Source organism: Cheilinus undulatus, linkage group 12 (genome assembly GCF_018320785.1).
Source record: "Cheilinus undulatus linkage group 12, ASM1832078v1, whole genome shotgun sequence".
Classification (NCBI taxonomy): domain Eukaryota; kingdom Metazoa; phylum Chordata; class Actinopteri; order Labriformes; family Labridae; genus Cheilinus; species Cheilinus undulatus.
Window position 1 is genome coordinate 15,290,933 of NC_054876.1, and position 14,986 is coordinate 15,305,918.

General features: G+C 39.9%; 1 protein-coding gene across 2 annotated transcripts; it reads left to right on the plus strand.

Annotated features, from left to right (window-relative positions):
• The first annotated feature begins 2,658 nt into the window (after positions 1-2,658).
• LOC121519322 (oligodendrocyte-myelin glycoprotein-like) lies at positions 2,659-6,355 on the plus strand. Of its 2 annotated transcripts, none has more exons than XM_041802210.1 (2): positions 2,659-2,765; positions 4,954-6,355. In XM_041802210.1, the coding sequence occupies exons 1-2, from the start codon at positions 2,758-2,760 to the stop codon at positions 6,353-6,355; spliced, it is 1,410 nt and encodes a 469-aa protein (XP_041658144.1). In that variant the 5' UTR covers positions 2,659-2,757. The 2 variants fall into 2 exon arrangements, with proteins under 2 accessions (XP_041658144.1, XP_041658145.1); XM_041802211.1 differs by having other exon boundaries at positions 2,687-2,765; positions 4,957-6,355.
• Positions 6,356-14,986: the final 8,631 nt, after the last annotated feature.

The window sequence follows — 14,986 nt, forward strand, 5'->3', positions numbered from 1 at the left end:
GACTTTTGTGCAAGCTGCTGTATATCTATGATCTCTATGGCATATGAAGCATTTCACATCTGGAAGAATAAAGCCTTGGCTTGTAAGGCTAGTCTTTAATTCCTAACCGTGCAGCCATTTCCTTTTCAGTGCCTGTATTTGTGTGTCTGTTTGTGTCACAGTGAGAGAGATCTCCTTGATTAGCAAGCAGAGTCTGTTCCTCTTCCGGGCAGTGCCACTCCACTCAGAAAGAACGCTCTCTTTCACCTCAGCCCGGGCCGACAAAGCTGCACAATAAACCTTTTTCAAAAACCAATATGGGGTTGTTTCCGCCGTCTTGTGCAGATATTTGTTCATCTACTTACTTGTGACGTCATGATGGATATGCACCTTTCATTGAAAGTCAGAACAGTTAGTCCTCCTCTCAATGCAGCCTCCGCTCTGACTCCAGCTCGGGCAAACACTGTGAGCTGCAGTAGCTCTGGGTGATGTGCAAGTTTGGAAATGGGATGCAGTAGAGGGAGAGTAAATCTCAGGCAGGAACATATCTCTGTATAAATTTTGCATTTAAAGTGTGTATGTATAAAAATCTGTAACCGTTGCAGCTCAGAGTGACAGCATATAATTTGTTGTGCTGCTGACAGTGGAAGTGAGTCTTTGACTTTAAAAGCTAGTTGTTACAGGAAAAGCCATGACACATTTGTTTCAATAAGAAGCTTTTTCTACAAATGAACTCATGAAAACATTTTTTTAGATTTCAGTTGGAGAAAAAGTACAAGCTAGTAGACAAAAAGTGTTGTAAAGGTTGTGGACCTCAGTGATGTAAAGCTGGTAACAACCTTTGAAATAAGACAGTTCTGGCTGCTGACAGCAGCTCCAGACCACTACTGTGAGACGCACCAGCACTGTCAGGCCAGAAGTAATGTAATTTATTGGTACATCATATTTCCTGTTTAAGCATACAGGCAAACACTGAGCGATTTCAAGTCGACTCTATGACAGTCTTGGTGGAATGTCAGCTCATACAGTGCAACTGAAATGCTTACCTGCAATTCCCACATGGGACGACTGCGGCGTGCACCGAAGCACCATGGGTTTGCTCCAACCGAAGGCGAGCAACCTCGCCCACTGGAAGCATGTCTAGAGCGCTGCACCGAGGCACACAGCCCTGATCAGCGAGCAGAGTTCACAGGAGAACTGCGAGTTCATGCAGGAATAGTATGTCAATAGCAGATGATTTTACCTTTGGGGTTAATTTATCATCCTTTCTGGTATAAGTCCTTAATATTATTGCTTCCACCAATGGGTGAGTACATTAGGAAATTAAAAGGTTAATGTTTGACCCAAAGGAGCTGTGGTTTAATGTAAAAGTCTTTGGCTAAATGTCCTCACAAGTAAACTTTTCCTTGTCAATGGCGCCGTTGTAGCTCTGTGACCCACTGATCTCTCGGTGACCCTTTGCTCTTGCTGCAGGATGAGACGTAATGTTGATATAGTGATGATTTGTGATCTGGAGTCTGTGCATTGTGTTGTATTTTGAAAGAACCAGATATTCTATGCTTGTGACTTCCTTTTTGGAGCTTTCTGATCGACGGGTATTGACGCGTTTTGGCAACGGCCAAAAAATAGAAAAAGACCTGCAGCGTATCTCAAACGAAGCAGAGCAGAGTGGTGCTCCAGGCATGTGTCGCTGCCGGACTGGAGCACTGGCTGTGAAAATACTCTGATAGACTAGAAAAGGAGCAACGTACTCCACAGTACGATTCGCTGGCGGATTGCAGCATGGTCGCTGTATGTGGAAATCGGAGGTTACGATGCACGACCATCGCGCATGATGTGCTCACACTATACGGTCTGATGGTGTCTCCCATTGATAGTTTTGAAAGCACTGTGAGTATAAGTGTATAGTAGGGAATGTATTCAGAAAGATGGGTGAGAAAAAGAAATACTTGCAAAAGATGTACTTTGACTCATTTTATATGACAGCTGTATTGAGAAAGTAACAGAGGAATACATCAGAACTACCATTTAACTGTTTCTTAGGGTTTAAGCTGCAAAGCTAATTATGTGTGTGTGAAGTCCAGCAGTGCAATGCAGAAGTGAGAGCTGCATGTGTTGCTTATTGCAGATAGGAAGCTGCAGCAGACAGACTGCAATAAATCTTCAAGGTGTCTGTGGCAGCGTCTAAATTTACACAGGGAGGAATAACAGCCAATTACATCTGGGATACTTTAGAGAGAGGAAATATTGATTTAGGCGATAAGCCTCCAATTTATTTTAGTACAAACAGGACTGAAATCAGTCGATTAATCTAACCACAACAGTAGTTGCCACTTTGCATGCCAGAGTAAATCCTGAAATCCAGATAATTGAGTGAAGAGTTTCGTTTGCTGCAGCCGTGTGTGAGGGACAACCCTGTTATGCGCTCCATTTCTCTTACCCCCCCTCCTCTCCCTCCCCAATACTATCCCCAACCAGCACCCCAGCACTCCCTCACTCCCACTGCACAGAGTCAATCCAGAGCCTGCAGTAGTGCATGATCGCTCTGACCCAAAAGATCCCAATAACAGCCAGTCGGGACAAAGGGGACCAAACTGCCAGGAAGACAGGTCAACTTCAGAAAAAACCTGCACTGGACGAGGGAGCAAGGGTCAAATGCTACAAGGCATAGGAAAAAAAATCACCTTCAGCCAAGCAGCAGCTGGTCCAGAGCTTAAAAGCAGGAGAGGTGAGAGAAGAGGAGAAAAAGGAGCTGAGAAAAGTGACTGGAATGATAAGATGAGAAGGTGAGTTATGGACAAATTCAAACTATTTTTTCACACACATTCAGCCACACCCCTGCTCACATGTACCGCAGTGTCGAGCTCCGTGGCCGTGTCTTTGCTTGCCTTTGCCGCAGCTGATGCATGAGTTCTCTGTGGAGTCATTAATAAAACCCATCTATTGAGCTACTTCTCCTCCTCTGGGAGCCTGGGACTGACTGCTCTGATGACTGAAGACACAAACTGATGCCAGAGAAAATGACTACAGGGATTTCTCATGCTCTGTGATGGATGATATTCCTGAATAGACTAGAAATGTCTTCTTACAGATCAGGTCAGATGTTTATCAGTTACAGGAAAAGAAATTTCTAGTCTTTATCGATAGTGCAAATATACAGTTCTGTGCATTTCTTTAAAAAGCCCTGCCAAAGCATCCCGTAAAACATTCCTGCAGGCAGCCTGCAGGGTTAGAGGAGTAAGTTTAGTGTGAGTGTGCGGATCTGCAAGCAATGCAGTGATGTGCAGCACACATTAAGCAGCCTTCTGTGACTGTACAATACAGTAGGAGGAGTAGGAGAGCAAGGAAGAGATGCAGGCAGAGGGTAGAGCTTTAAAGAAATGATAAAACAAGTTTTATTCAGTGCAGGTTTTTGTAGTTACTTTGCACTTCCCATACACAGAAAATGTACAATGCACGTGTTCACTGTCTAAGCATGCTGCAAGCATCATTTTTCCTAGCAGTTTGCCTCCAAGTGTTGTAGTTAAGACACGCCGACCGAGTCCCGCAACAACATCTACTTCATAGAACAGTTCTGTAGGAAGAGGAATCACCTTTGGCACTATTGTGGCACTGTAGCATTGCCAGTGTATGTGTGGTTTTGACAGCCTTTATGAGTTTGCTTGCAAATTTTTGACAACTGAAAAATGACAATGATAATTTAATGATAATTGTTGCCCCGTACCTCTATTTTTGTTGCAAACCATCCATTATCTTCACTGCTTATTCCGTTTAGGGTCATGGAGGCTGGAGCCGATCACAGCAACTCTTGGGGAAGAGGTGGGGTACATCCTGGACTGGTTGTCAGTCAATAACAGTGCTGACATCTTGATACAAATAAGCACAAACAAGCAGACATTAACACACAACACACATTAACACTGACATCTACAGGGAATTTAAAGTCACCAATCAGCCTATTCAGCATGTCTTTGGACTGTGGGAGGAAGCTGGAGTTCCTAGAAAGAATCAGAACAAAGACAGTGTGGAGGGCTTGTAAAGTCTACACAGGAAGGCCCTGTCTGACCTGGATTCAAACCGAATTCAAAGTTTTAGTTTTTTTAAAATCAACTTTATTCAAACATTAAGTTTGGCAGTTACATTCATTAAATAACCACAATGCAAACACAACAGACTAAGAAACATTTTATAAATAAAAAAAGTAAAAGGTCAGCACTCTAATCCAGGATTAAATTATGTATAGATGCATTTAAGTTGTAGCTACGTAAACAGTAGCTAGCTTTAGCTTTGTTAGCTTGAGCTAAAGCTACCATACAGCTTATGTAGTAGTTACATTATGTAGTAGTTACATTACGATATGAGCCTATGTAGCCAAGTTAGCTTTAGCAATGTAAGCATAAACATAGCTAAAGGTAATGTAGCTACATAGATTATGTACTGACATAGCTGCTTTGGGAGCTTAGCTTTAGCCACATTATCTATAGCTAAATAAGCTTTAGCAATGTGAGCTTTAGCATACATATCTAAAGCTAACTTAGCTACCAAAATATGTAGCTTACAAAGCTACTTTGTGAGCTTAGCTAAGTTAGCTACATAGCTCCATTATCTACATAGCTTGCGCAGCCAACAGTCATATGTTTTCATGGAGGATGAGATTTTTTCCTGTACGCAGACTGTTTACTCACTATAACGATTTGTATGTAGTTTTTTTTAGGTCAGGTTTTTAACTTTTAACTTTTGGTATCCTTACCTTAACGTTAACCTTGTCCTAAATGGAAGTTTAATCCAGTTTTATTTTGAAAGTTATAGCATTTATTTTTGTTTTGAGATATACATTGTCCTCGAAGAACCGTCCATGAGAGTTGCTGTCAGGAACGAGCAGACCTTCTGAAAAACTAACCTTTAGTTATACAACTCTTGAAGTACTTATTTAAGAGGAACCCTAACTTCCATGTCTTCTTGTCTTTCTTCCAGCAGGCATGTGCTGCTGAATCTCTCCCATCATGAGGCCCTGCTTGAACTTCTTCTGGTGCTCTTGCTGGGGTTGCGTGTCCTTGCCGTGTGCCCTGATGTGTGCACCTGCAGCCATAGCCACCGGGAGGTAGACTGCTCCTGGAGGGGTTTGAGACTGTTACCCAACGGCTTACAGCACAACATTCACTCCCTCAACTTGTCCCACAATCGTTTCCACAACCTGGATGGCCAGCTCACGACATATACCCATCTACGCTTCCTTGATCTGTCCCACAACCGCCTGAGTCACCTCCCAACTGGCTTGCCGCGATCGCTCTGGAACCTCTATGCCTCCTTCAACCGATTCCAGCTGCTGGACAAGAATGACACAGTCTACCAGTGGAATCTGCGAATGCTTGACCTCTCTAACAACAAGCTAGAGCGGGCGATCTTCATCAATAACACCCTGATCAATCTGTGCATGCTAAACCTCAGCCGCAATCACTTCCGGACTTTACCCACTAACATGCCTGCACAAGTTGAGACCATAGACCTGTCCCACAACTTACTTGTTAAGGTGCTGCCGGGATCTCTAGACCGGCTAACCAAGCTAACTCACTTTTATCTGCATGCCAACTGCTTTTCCTCACTGCCGTTTGGAGTGTTTGACAATCTGGAGTCACTAAAAGTCATCAACCTTGGCGACAACCCTTGGGACTGTCACCTTCATGCCGACATTGCCTACCTACTCTACTGGTCACAGCGCACCCCTGCAAGGATCCTGGGCTGCCCCTGCCATACCCAGCCTGTCTGTGGAGGGGTGCGCCCTAGTAAGACTGGAGGGTGGCATTTTGCTTCCTATAACCTGCCCCCTCTTGCAGCAGGTGCTCAGGACCAAAACTCCATGCCTCCAGAAGCCAGCGTCACTGGTTGGTGGTACATGTCGGTTTCGTCTCTGCTAAGCACCCCTAACACCCCTAGGGAAACTTCAAACACACAACACAGCACCTTTAGAATCACACCCATTAGCTTCTCCACCCTAGCACCCAGAAGAACAGGCACACACCAAACTATTAATCACCTTTCTATTGCAGAGCACATGCTTCACATCGATTCACATTTCAATCATCGCACAAAGGAGGCCTCAACTGTTGATTTCCTCCACACCACAGACACCAACATCATTAGTGCAACACCTACAAGAGATGACATGACACCGACGACAGACAGTTTCCTAACAACAGAGAGCCCCACCACACAAACAAAGAAAACAACCACGCTCCGCACCAGGAGTGTGAGGAGGCACAATCAGTCCATTCCTCGTGGCATCAACAACAGCAGCCTGGCTCATGCTACTTGCTCCTTGGTGACTTTCCTGCACAACCTGGGGCTTCTGTTTCTGTTTCTGCAAGAAGTCCTATGAAGGACAAAAGAAAAACAACTGACATTTGAAAGTTACGTCTGAATTCATAGCACAAACACAAACTGCACAAGTGCAAGATTTCTGAGTGTTGTTATGCTTGTTTAATGCCAGATTTGACTGCAAAATCCCCTTTACGATACAAAGGCTTTATGAGAAGTTTTATGATTTCTACTAGGCTGAGAATGATAGGATGCTTCTTTCATGTTTAAAGTGAAAAAACACATTACATTAAAAAAAAAACTTTTTATAAGCCTCTATAGAGGCACAGTTTACTATTCACAAAACAACACTGTAATGAATATAGCTAAGCACATGGTGGCACTATACATTCAGGTATTTTGGAACTGAATGCAGCCTTGTGCAGCTACAGTCACACAGGACATTAATATGACCTACATAAAAGATGTACTTAAATGTTTTCTACAACTACTGCCTTGACTTGACTGATGTCTTCGCAGACTATCTTTGAAATTTATGTCAAGCATTGGCTTTAAAAATGTTTGAAACTCAACGTTTTGATAGACTATTTTAGATTCTTTTGCATATTTTAAAGATGTCCTATATGCCTGCCTGCCTGCCTGCTCCATTTCACCAACCATATCTCTCACTAGGCAAGCAATGTTTTTGGGCTCAGGCTGTATGTAAAATCGTGTCACAGACAGAGTGACTGATTCTCAGAGGACTGGGGAAAAACAAATGGACAATGTTTCGTCACTGTCTTTACAAACTCTGAGTCCCCAATGCTGCTTCTGCATTTTGATCACATCTCAGACTTAAGTGTCCTTCATGATTCAGTGACGCCGGTGAAAATGATCTGCATGGTGATTGGACGTTCTAGGAATGCTAACCTATTGCTATATTGCTGCAGAGCATTAAATCTCCAATATCCTCAGCTTATTTAGATAAAAGGTTAAGATATTCTACACTGCTATAAGGGTAAAAAGCAGCAGCCTGTGTTTTTCACTTTTTAAAAAGACTGTACAAAAGGTGCCAAAAGAGCAGGAAGTGCTTTTAAACAAACTTTGAAAAACTGAAGTCTACATGTCAAATAAAATGTGCTGAGTTGTTTACACTTCATAATGACTGTGAATTTTCTGCCTTGTCTGCTCTTTTAACAAGTACGTCTTTGCTCTAACTGCATGGCTTTTGGGGGATTTTTAAGTGACAGCATCACCCATGAGTCTTTGTTATCTGTCTCCTTTAGAGGGTTGGTGTTTATCAGTGCTAAAAAATATCATATTTGAACTGATTAAACAGTGACTTTTAAAAACTAAATGGTGTGACCAAGAGTAAGGTTGTAACAATACCAGATTCAAAAACTTGATCATGGTTCTATGATAGTAAAAATCAATCTATATTAATACCTGTTTTCATACTACATAAACAAAATAGAAGACCTGTGTACCCAAGAAAGAGTTATTCATTTATAATGATCAGACAATGCAATAATTACTCCTGGAAAATCCATTGCCAATATATTAGAGCAATTTAGACAGTGGCCTGTCTTTTGACCTTTTTTATGCACACAAAATAATAAATTCAGAGTATTTTGAATTTGCATTGTATCATTTTTTTATCAGACATCTATTTATGATGTCATAGTCACAAACAGCAAAAAAATATATGACAAAATGATTAAATATTGGGAAATTTCTTGTCTTTACATACCAAAACAATGCAATTAAACAACCACACACTATGTGAACTGCAAAAGTACAACGGCAGAGATGGAAAAAGAACATGACTATTGTAACCAAGTAAGTGCTGTTACTCTGGTTAAAATTGACTTGAATAGAAGTAAAAGTACTGGCCCATAAATCTACTCAAGTAAAAGTATATTATCTAATTTAAAGTTTATTTTAAGGACTGAGTTGCTACTGAGGCGTTCTACTGTAAAATCTGATCTTTCGTTATTGGCAAAACAAAAGAATAGATCTCAAACCAGGTTGTTCAGGTAAAGTCAAACCTCTATAATAAAGTAAAATACATCGAAAAATTGACACTCTAAATTGAACTCATATAGTGTTTAATTTAGCACTACACATCTATGTTGATCCACACTACATAAAGTTTAACTACACTCTTGAAAGTGTTAAATATTTTCCAATATGACCGAGCTGCAGTAACTATTGAAAAACTGAGGCAAGGTGGGTCTCCTCTGGTAAGAACAAAGCAGAGTCAACCTCATAGCAAGGTAGTACATACTGATGAAGAATACTATAGGTCCTTTAGGAAAACCTTAATTCAAACTCTAACTCAGTGGATAACTTCACATATGATGCAGATGTATCTCACATCAAAAACAACAAGCCACCACAAACAGGAGCGAGAGAACCCCAGCAGGGATCACTGTACAATAGGCAATATCTAAAAACAGCTTGACACATATAAATACATCTGGAAACATCCAAAATACATCCAAATGCTCTGGCTAAGGGCATGATTTTTGAATTATAACATGGATCAAGCAATAGAGGATGTTATAAATCAGCTCTAAACAACCTCTGTCATAGTAGTCCATTTGGTGTGTCTCTATAAAGGCAAATGAGCGCCTTCTCACCTGCCCCTCTCTTCCTGGAGGTGTGCCATCATTGGTAAAAATATGTGCTCTTATGGCTGGGAGTGGAGAGTTATGGGTGTACAAACCAAGTGAGGGCCAGGTATTATTCATTTTTGAGTGTAATAGTATTCGTCCTGAGACGTCACAGTTTGGATGTCAGTTTAGTGCACAGAAGGAATATGTCTGAGTGGAGAAAAAGGCAAACACACATGGCCTCCACACCCTAATCCAGGAAGCAGTAATGTTCCTAAATGTCTGCTAATTTCTGGTAAACAACAAACAAGAGCTGGCACAACAAAACACACGAAGAAGAAGATACGACAAAGCTACGAGACTCGTTGGCCTTTTATATTAAGACCTCCAGGTTGAAAGCAAAGAGAGTTGAAGACATTAATCATACAAATACATTTAAAACACTATGTGAAGTAACTATTACAGGTAGTCTTGAACAACACAAGAAGGAACAATCTGAAACTTCAAATACTGCTAGATCAAAATAATACATGAGAGAAATCTAGAAATATGCATCTGAGACTTCTTGTTCCTGTTCCTAACCATCCTAACCAAAACCCATACTGACTTCTGACCTTGAAACAGAGGCATGAATGCAACCATGACCACTAGGAATACCCCTAAATAAACTTAGAAGATCTGGCAAATTTTTTATGAGTGCAATCCAAATACTCAGCTCTGCTGCTCATCCCACAAATGCATATTTCTTACAAATGTGGCACCATTTAAAAGGGTAATAAATAGGCTTTTCAACAGTGTAAGATTTATTGCCAAGATGCATTGTTACAACAAAGAAATAATCTACCACACACAAATTTCCTTACTTTTTGTGCTAAGTTTATAATGACTCAATCTGATGTCAGAATGGGAAAATGTTCATAGCCGACCATCAGATCTTGAATGTTCAGACATAGAGGGACCAGGGCCAATGGACTATGTTGGCTTCTTTCACAATTCATGGGTCAGTAGATACTTGAGATACCCAAATGCATTTGTGCATAAATAATGAATTGGGTTTCTTCATGTTAAATTCAATTAAAGCTTCAGTATAGTTTAACTATAGATCATTTAAATATCATTTTGAGAAATTTGATATAAAAAACAAATTCCTTCTGTTTCTTGATGATTGATTTAGATGAACTCAGGGGATGTTAGGTGCCCTTGATTTTTTATATCCATCTTCTGACTTATACTTTTCAATAACCTTTACTCTGAGTTGCTTGGAGCGTTCCTTTGACTTTATGGTGTAATAGGAGCCAGTAATACTGATTAACTAGTGACTGGACCTTCCAGACACAGTTGTTTTTATACTACAATCACTTAAAACACATTCAGTGCACTATGGCGATCCCTTTTTCACTCATTGTGAGACTTCCAGCACCAACTGGCTGAACCTGTTAGGAAAGTCACTTTAAAGAAAGCTAATATATTTGCAGTCATTTATTTTACATTACATTTTTTAAATTTATTTGACATGACTTTGAGGAAATCTGTTTTCACTTTGACATTAAAGAGGTTTTTAAAAACAAGTCAAAAAGCTTAATTATATTGTTCATGATTAATTCATAAAGTCATTAAAGGATAAAACATCCAAGGGGGTGAATACTTTATCAACAATATAATCAAACTTCATTGTATGGCCAAAAAAGATGTATGGTTATCAAGTTATTTGGTGAGATAGAATTACAATATCTGATCTGGTTTAGTTATTTGTTGCCTTTATAATGGAAACTCAAGCACCTGCGATGGTGTATTTATAACTCTTTTAAACAGAAGTAAAACAGAAACTTAAATTGTGGTTGATGAAAGAAAGTTTGCTTGGTTTTAATTTCCCCCTACAGTTTCTCCTTTCACTTTTGTCTAAACTCTTGATATTTCTCAAGTAATTGTTCTATTGAGCTTAATCCCTCTGAAGTGATACATGTCTACTATAGCTACTGGACTTTTACTTTTGACTCACATTGCATCATTTGTGCCATTTGACATTTCTTTTTTAATTTCTGTCTTGCACACCATCATCACTCTTCATTTGATTACCATCATACTACAGGTTTCATGTATTCCTATCCACAGGAATATTTATCTTCATAGAGATACAGGATATATATTTTGATCTTACTTCCTTCTTTAGCTGCAGAGCTAAGAAACATCTTTTCCAAGTTCTTCAGGTGCCTGCAGTGAACTGGCCAGCTTCCCAATTATTTTCTCTGTAGACAACACAAAGGCTTTGTCAGATTTCTCTTCTGGCGTCTCCTAATAACTGACAAGGTGTAGAGGGCTAGCATCATTTACTGCTACCACGCGTCCACTCTTCATTCCTCCACCTGGCTTGTTTTGAGCAAGCGGCTCTTTCTTTCTTTCAGCCACACTCAATAAGACTCACAGTGACCTTGATGCCCTCTAGTATTGCTATACATCTAATTCCTCGCCGTCTACAAAGTCATATAGAAAGGCTTTAAGAACAAAGGGGCATTGCAATCTTGATGCAGGTAATGACAGAGCCTTTGAAAAAATTCATTTTTGCTTCATATATCTTGATTTATCTCAATACATTTACAGAAAAGGGCTCATAAAGCTGGCTCAGCAAAGAGCCAAAGGGTTCTTGGACTGTTTGTAACATAACCTTGTTTTGAAGCAGTCTACAGAAATAACAGGGAATCCAGAAAACAGCGTTTGAACCTGTTCCCCTTCAGTAATCATTCCCTTCAGTAAGAGCAGCCAGAGAGTCACTGCGCTGCTGTGGGTGGTGAACCTGAGTGTGATTTTCGACTTACCACTCCTAAAAGGAAAACACAAGAGGCACTTTGTCACTATGAGCCTCCTCCATGAATACAGACGGAGACACAGACTCATAAAACACAAATTACATCAGTTCCTCTTTTGATTACATATGCTCAAAGTGCCCTCTAGTGGTGCAGTGAGAGAAATAAATGTTTGACCCAAAACATTGCACTATTGTCTTCACCAGGACACAACCTGCCACTAATGAAGGCTTTTCATGGGAACTTCTTGGGGGAAAAAATCCCTTTGTTGTCAGAAATGCAAGATAGTGTATTCTTTTACCTCTCAAACTGCATGTGAAGCAAAATATTCAAGTTTACAGCTGTAGCTGGACTTGATAATTTACTCACTGAAACATAAAACTAAACATATGAAATAGAATATGCAAACATTTGTGTCTTATTGTGTCCAAGGGAGTTGATTTTACCCTGACAAAGGGTATAATCTGGTTGCTTTCTTAAGACCTTGCTGCTCTTCCTGTGGTAAGTTAATTTCAGAACAATTTTACTCACTATTTTAGGAAAACCAGTATCATAATCTTAAGGTAATGGCAGAAATAAGTTGAAATCTAAAGAAAACAACTAGAAATCTCTCATTATCTTGGAAAAAAAGAAGTTCAAGATAAAGTAAGTGAAAAGTTTCTGTAGTTTTCACAGCTTTTACATTTCTTTCATTTTACAGGGTGCCAGCCTGACCAGAAGTAATCTCTAATATTAAAGACAATGTTGGCCTAAAAGTGAAGGACACGTCTTATATAACCCTTAAGAATAAATTTGATCCTCATAGCAGGAACCAGAACAAAGCTTTTACTTTGTAATAAAGGGATTTGTTTTAGCACATGAACAGAGGCACTCTTTTCTGAAATAACTAAATGATTTTACAATGCAAATTAAGTTTTTTCTTGGTAAAATCAGTCCTCTTTTATAAATTCATTACAAAAAGAAAGAAAAGCATTCTCCTTGTTTAACCAGCTGTAAAAAATGGTGACAAGACTTTAGAATTATACAAGAGGAGAGGAGAAGCAGGTGTTTGTAATAAAGGGATTTTTTCCAACACTGCAAACGAAAATAAAGAAAATGTTTTTGTGCAAAGCTAGCAACCAGCAACGAATGTAATATAAGCCTATACCCATGTACATAATTGTGGACTTTCTTAATAGACCCATGAAAACATTTAAGGTCGGTGAAAGGGCCACTGCAGCCTGCTTATGGCTAAAACAATGGCTGCCTACTCTGCCGTCCTTAGAGCCTGCGTCACAGTATCAATTGTACCCCAGAATTAGGCTGCTCCCCAACCAAAGGACGCTCCAATGTTGCAGATAAAGTTTATCTGATAAACCTAATCCGTATTGACAGCTCGGGTCTATATGCCAAGGCTCACCATCCCTTTTGAGCCGAGAGCAATGTTTTCCAGGCCGGGCAGTGATCAGCTGAAAAGCAAAACGTGTAAGAATGTGGAAAAAAATAACAAGGCATACTCCAGCAGCCAGAAGACTGATGAGACAGGCAAAAATTCTAGCCTGCAGCATGGCAGGGGGAAGCTGAGGATATGGTATCACTGGCGCTCGTCTCAATGGCACAGACAAGGCAAGGTCACTGTTAAGGTCAGTGGTTGCAGAGCAAGAAGTGGTTGGCAACTGAGAGAATATATGGTGGCAGCCAGTTAGGGGAAAAACAAAGAAAAAAGGGAGGGAGAGAGAGTTGGCTGGTAGAAAAACAAAGAATGGCCCAGATGATGAAGAATATCACATGGTGTGCAGAAGTGCCTGTTAATCTGAGCCCAGAAGATTTAATAGAATAAAAGCATATGAACTGACACAAAAGACAGTATGAAAAATAAATATAACATTTCCTCCAGGTGGCTTAATATTGTCATATTGTAAAAATACTGCTTTTTATATTAAGTGTGTATCAATTGCATTTGTAAAAACAAGAAGGTTATTTAGATATCTCTGCCAGTGTGGCTACTCTTTTGATTTTTAATATTTAGTGTAAAAACACAAGGCTCAAAGGACCCCTCACAGACGTTGATGTGTATTTATAGCAGCCAATACTAGCAGACTTAAAAGTCGTGGTATGGGGGGAAAAATCAGGGATAGTGTTAAATTTGACATGAACATATATGCACGTTTTTAGTCATTGTATCCAGATACAGACATTGTTTCTTTTAGTGACAATAAGAAAATGTTTCAGTCTAAGAAAAAATAAAGATAAGACCTAGCCTACAAATTACTGTCATTTTTAGACAGAGCATCCCCGTTTACTTTGCTGATAGATATGGATTCGTCAGCTGTGTTGACCCACCACAACTACCATTTCATGGAATATTAAGACAGGAACCCCACATACTCATTTTTTAAGTCCATGAGTCATGGAAATCAGTCTACATACAGTATGTTCTGCCTGTTTTTAAACAGGGAATAAACCTGAGACACAGATGTGAGAATATGTGCATGTAAAAATAACAGATGATTCAATAGAAAGCAATCAAGTGAGACAAGTGCATTTAGAGCCCAGACTTATTTACTGTAATATCTGTTTCTAATGCCTGATGCTATGCAGGCAAACTTCTGTCTCACTTCAAAAGGTCTGTGCTCTGGCCTTAATGCTGCCCAGAGTTTTGGTGAACTAGTCTTTGCCCTTACTGTTCAAATATTTGGAGGTCCTGTTTTCATTTTTCATAAAATGGCTATCGTCCCAGGTACCTGCATCATACTGCTTCCCCAGAATTGCATGACATTGTGGTGTGATCTCGATCTTTCCAGAAAAGTGCACGGAGGTACTGCAGTCAGTTTGCACCTCCATCAAAATGGTGCATGACCCACGTATAGCGTCACTGAAGGCAAAAGAACTTGAAACAATTTGTCAGTTAATAAAGGAAACATTAGCAAAGGCAAACTTTGTATAATTTTAAGTGTAACCATTACTAATTGTTACTAGCTGTTTAGTCATATCAATGCCCACGTTTCTATGCGAATTAAACTATTTAAATAAGATAAGTGTAAAAGTTAACAAGACCATGTAGTACTTTTTGCTTTAGTAGTACTGCCAACTGGCGTTTTGGCTAGCTCAGGACTTTAACCGTCACGCAGGTAGAACTAAATGCTCTTTCTACAACACAGCAGTGAAACTCACCAGCAATTAGTCAAAGAAAAATGGTGGAGCTTTTCCAGACAGCTCTACGTACTCACAACGAGAAGGGTCTAGCTGCAGCCGCAGCCTCTAAAAATCACGCTCCGTACAAAACACGTCCCATCGATCCATACAATAAATTAATTC